Source organism: Nanorana parkeri, unplaced genomic scaffold (assembly GCF_000935625.1).
Source record: "Nanorana parkeri isolate BGI_ZX_2015 unplaced genomic scaffold, ASM93562v1 scaffold1332, whole genome shotgun sequence".
Classification (NCBI taxonomy): domain Eukaryota; kingdom Metazoa; phylum Chordata; class Amphibia; order Anura; family Dicroglossidae; genus Nanorana; species Nanorana parkeri.
Genome location: NW_017307600.1, coordinates 91,151 through 94,410, shown reverse-complemented (window position 1 = coordinate 94,410; position 3,260 = coordinate 91,151). Strand labels below are relative to the sequence as shown.

General features: G+C 41.3%; 1 protein-coding gene across 3 annotated transcripts in view; it reads right to left on the bottom strand.

The window, feature by feature from the left end:
* The window catches only part of TRIM24 (tripartite motif containing 24), a 59,656-nt gene that overhangs the window by 27,287 nt on the left and 29,109 nt on the right, over positions 1-3,260 (bottom strand). For 2 of the 3 annotated variants that reach the window (XM_018569425.1, XM_018569424.1), the window contains exon 5: positions 2,299-2,336. The exons of the other annotated variant lie outside the window; for it this stretch is intronic. In XM_018569425.1, the coding sequence (XP_018424927.1) occupies positions 2,299-2,336 (38 nt within the window). The remainder of the gene's footprint in view (positions 1-2,298; positions 2,337-3,260) is intronic. 3 annotated transcript variants of the gene reach the window in all.

Here is a 3,260-nt window from a genome sequence, read left to right as displayed (position 1 = left end):
AAATTTTTTTTTATTATTATTAGATTTATTTTAATTTTAAAGTCCCGCGAGCACCCGCGTCGCCACGTAAACACGCGTCGGGTGCGCCTACGCATGAAAACGACGAACGCGCTACACATGTATCGCCGCGCACGCCGGAGTGAGAGCAATAATTCTAGGGCATCTCTAAATTGATGACCTGTGGGGGCTTTTAAAGCGTCTTTTATTGACTTTTTGGGGTACTGCAGTTTTTCGCCGTTTCACGGTCGCACGCAATCTGTAAACTGGGCATGTTGGGTATCGTTTTACTCGTTGTAACCTCATCTTTTATATTTCATTAAAAAAATGGGTAATTTGTTGTGTTTTGGGGCATTTAATTAAATTTGTCACTAAATTTTGGGGTTTAATAAGGAGTTGCGCTAATATTGCGCAACATAAACATTTTCAACTACCACCATTTTATTCTATAGGGTCTTGGCATTCAGAAAATATATAATGTTGGGGGGTTTTATGTCATTTTCAGGCCTAAAATGTGGAATATAACATGGGTGCAAAAAATGAAAAAAGGGCCTCAGTCATGAAGGGGTTAAAGCCAGAAAACCAAAAATGGTATAGTGCAGTAAAAGCCCAGGCCTAAAACCAACTGAGAATCTGTGGCAAAACTTGAAAACTGGTCTTCACAGCGCTACAACAATTTTGCCAAGAATGAGCAAAATGGCCAGATACAACTTGGCCCTAAAGACTCACAAATGTTAAAACCACCAGTGGTTAAACCAACAACTCAAACAGTATAATTGACATTGGCCATTATTCCAGGATAGGGTCCCTCTCTTGACATTTGCACTGGGGAATGGCTGCATCACGGTTTCAGTTACTAAGAAAAAATGCAGACCCTGTTCCCAGTTACTCCTCCACATGACCCTTGGTTTTCACTTTTACACCACACTATACCAGGTCTTATGGCCTTGCAACAAATGCTGGTCACCTTTTTATTTTTTGCCGCTAAATGATTCCAAAGGCTTGGCGGAAACCCGGGGAGCTTATACAAGAGGTAAAGTATGAATACGATTATGGTGAATAAAAAATTGGCTAGTATTTTTTGGAACACTCATGCAACATTTCTTAAAATCTGGGAAACCTGGTTGACCTACACGCTTCCTTCCTTGAACCAGACTAGCCTTAGCTAGCACTAATTCAAAGGGCCACAGCTTGTTCCCTCTATGCCTCAAGTCCTTTTCCTTACCCCCTTATGTCTGTTTTTTTTCCCCCCTTTTCTTCCATGCCTTTCTTTTTATTTATTTTTTTCACAACGCAACACACTGGAAAGATCTGAAAGGACACACCTAGCTGGTTATAAATTGATGAACTGCTCGTTAAAGCAAACAAAAAAGCTGGACCCGACACCCTACCAAATTCCTCCACACTGGCTGATGGATAACACTGTGTGACTACACAGCATGGGGGCCTTTCTCACAGAGGACATTGTGCCAGCAAAAAGAGCTCCAAGATGTACAACCACTGCAGCCAGCAAGGAGGCATGCCAAGACCTGCAACCTCTTCACTCAGCCAATGAGGAGTAGCTCCAAAGCCTGCAACCTCCTCAGCCAGCCAACGTGGAGCAGCTCCAAAGCCTACAATCTCCTCAGGCAGCCAACCAGGAGCAGCTCCAAAATCTACAACCTCTTCAGGCAGGCATTTTTATTTTGTTACAACTGTTCTCATTCCTGGAAACCCAGTATAATAGAATATAAGCATTGCCGATTTGATGGTTTACTGTCTAGGCCTTGTGTTTTTTTGTTAACATGCAACTGAAACTAGAGTGATGACCTCCCCTTATTTTGTACTGATTGTTCTGTAATTATACATTTTAATTTTGTTGCCCCTGCGAGGGCTATTTTTTGTTTTTATTCCTGTTAAAATGAACTAAAAATATTGTAAATGAAAGGTCATGGAAAGGACAAATGGTATTGGTAATTGTGAAAGTAAATGAACACCGCTATAAAAAAGGAAGTTGTCCTCCAAGGACAACTTTTAAAGACAGCCTTTCGGCATGATGTTACAGCCAAGGTTCCCATCAAGTGGTGGGCGTTATGCCAGTTCCAGGGCAGACTTGTGACATTATATTGCAGTTCTCTGCCCGGAACTAGTGGCTCCTCCTGGAATCATATAGCGGTTAACTCTCGGATGAAACAAGGCATAGTTTTTCTTTACAAATGCACTTCAAACATTTCAAATCAAACTTTAAAATGAATGGGTTTTCTTCGATAACCTTGATATGACCACCTTTCTTTTACGATTGGGTATGTTCAGCTGAAAGACTTTGAGAAGCAAAAGATGACACATATGCACAATGAGCACTTAAAACCAGGCTAAAGAAATTACATATTTGTAGAGAATTAAAATTAAGGAACATTAAAGTGACATTAAACCCTCAGATTTTTTTTACATAAACCAATACTGCAATGTGTGCCTTACTGGAATCCATGGTTGTTTCCCTTCTCTTTGCTGCTCTTACTTTTAAATCCTTCTCTCTTCTCATGCTGGGCAGAACTTCTGTTTTGCAGCAGACTGCCTTGTCTCTGAAATGGATACATGGTGTCTGTGTGTAGGTTTGCAACCTGAGCCAGCACTACAGGAAGGGGCACTCCTCATGCTGGGGGAGAACTTCCCTTTGCAGCTAAGACATGAGGATTTAAAAGGAAGAGCAGCAAAGAGAAGGGAAACTACCATGGATTACAGTAAGGCACACATTACAGTATTGGTTTATGTAAAAAAATCTGAGGGTTTAATGTCACTTTAAGTGAATTTACATTTGCAGCTGGAAAATGAAAGCCGAATAACTAAGTGGAATCTGCTCCGTAGCAGAATTTGCGGTTTCAAACATTAAACATTTTCAATTCATAAGAGTTCTAAAGAATAACAATTGTGAATCATGCAAAAATAGGAGGCTCCCTAATTTTATACAAGCACTAAAAAAAAACCTGGAACAATGTTGCATTTATTATTAGTTGTTTCATTGTTATTTTAGTCTTTGCACTGGCACTGAGCTTGCCGATTGGTGATGACAGTGCTGCAGTACATGGTCTGAGGCCAATGTGCGAGTCAGTCACGTTTCCATTAATACTCAAGACGGTCGGCTCCGGAGAACCAGCTGAAACTGGTTTCAGCTGGATGAGACAGAAAAAAAAATCCAGACTTAACGTGTCTCTCAGCTTAAACAGGTCAAACCATTCACATGGAATTGGGGGGGGGGGGGGGGGGGGGGGGAGGGGAGGGCGCGA